This window comes from Aphanomyces astaci (genome assembly GCF_000520075.1).
Source record: "Aphanomyces astaci strain APO3 unplaced genomic scaffold supercont1.121, whole genome shotgun sequence".
Taxonomy (NCBI): Eukaryota; Oomycota; class Saprolegniomycetes; order Saprolegniales; family Verrucalvaceae; genus Aphanomyces; species Aphanomyces astaci.
This window is the reverse complement of record NW_009798384.1, coordinates 32,739-34,127: the sequence shown is the minus strand read 5'-3', so window position 1 is coordinate 34,127 and position 1,389 is coordinate 32,739. Positions and strand designations below refer to the sequence as shown.

The window sequence follows — 1,389 nt, the reverse complement described above, 5'->3', positions numbered from 1 at the left end:
GAAATATTTTTGATATATTTTCAAAATCCTCGAAAACAGTTCGGATAACATCCCTGCCATAAAGCGTGGACGGTTTTTCACAGACCAGCCCCTAAGTAATTTTGAATTAATAGTACCGGTTTGGAACATACTATTAATACGTTATACTAGTAGTATCCGCCAATGATGAAATATTTATGGTTCCGGTTGGGCGTGTACCTCGTGCACAAAATGCCCCTCGGAAAGTTCCTTCACCACGTGGCATCGTACAGTGCTAGTAACGTTAGTCGACAACCTGATCGTGTTTTCAACTTGCCAGCTGAAAAGCGTATTGAAGGATTTAGAGTACATACAGTACAGTACTGTCGTTACCGTGGAAACCATGTGGCGTTCCATGCGCACTTAACAGTAGTCGACAGCTTGTGAGGGGACTTCTGATAATATGTATCGATTATGCAAGGATTTTTCTCAGATTCTCAATCCCCAGACCACATGTACTTGATTAAGGTAATAAATTGTTGTTCGAACTTGATTGGCTATAAATATAGATAAGAACAGGATGTTAGAATCGAATGGCTGACCCAAGCAAGAAGCGTGTAGTATGTCCTGTCGTGGACTGCGAGGACAAGTTCGTCGCGGACACGAACAAAAAGTCACATTACACCAATGTGCACTTCACCAAGAACCCATCGATTCCCGTACCGTCCGAGCATGTTCGCGGATATGTGTGAATAAGACCACGACGAGTACACACGGCGCACTGGCATAGTGCTCCACTCGTCGCCGAATTTTGAACGTCCCACACAATCTTCTGTTTTTGACTTGATGCGTGAGCATATTATCTCGAATGATGTTGCTATCATTCTCATGTTGGACTCCCTTGTCAAGAAGCGTGGTGGGGATATCCGTCAGCTCTTTGTGGACCATGCCCTTCGTTGTGCCACGGAACAAGAAGCGATGGAAAGCCAAAATGAGGAAGTGGCGCCACCCGTTGCAACGAAGTCATTGACGTCCAAACAAAAGGCAGCCAAGCGCAAAGTGGCGGCAGCGGCGAAGCGTAGCAGCAAGAAGTAGTCAATGTAATCACACTTTACAGTAACTGTTAACTTGGAAATTTTCCGACAAATATAGGTAACTATGAACTATAAATTTGCGCCCATATATACTATAAAACTGTGCCCAAGGAGTGTTACAGTTGTACTATTAATAGTAGTATTAATAGTAGTATTAATAGTACAGTGTGGTTCTGTAGTGCAAAACGATATGACGAACAACATAATTCATACTGGGCGTGACACAATCGATATAAAGGTTTGCATGGTTGGCCCGGCTTAAAGATGGAACTGTGGAGATGCATGTCGGCAAGGTGTGGGGCATATGGATAGATATTTGGGGTGGGGGTTACCCGAG

At 43.8% G+C, this 1,389-nt stretch overlaps 1 protein-coding gene across 1 annotated transcript; it reads left to right on the top strand.

Annotated features, from left to right (window-relative positions):
• Positions 1-551: 551 nt before the first annotated feature.
• Positions 552-1,053, top strand: H257_17823 (hypothetical protein; the record flags this gene model as incomplete). The annotated part of the gene is made up of 2 exons (XM_009846766.1): positions 552-692; positions 892-1,053. 2 exons carry the CDS (start codon positions 552-554, stop codon positions 1,051-1,053), a joined length of 303 nt encoding a protein of 100 aa, XP_009845068.1.
• Positions 1,054-1,389: the final 336 nt, after the last annotated feature.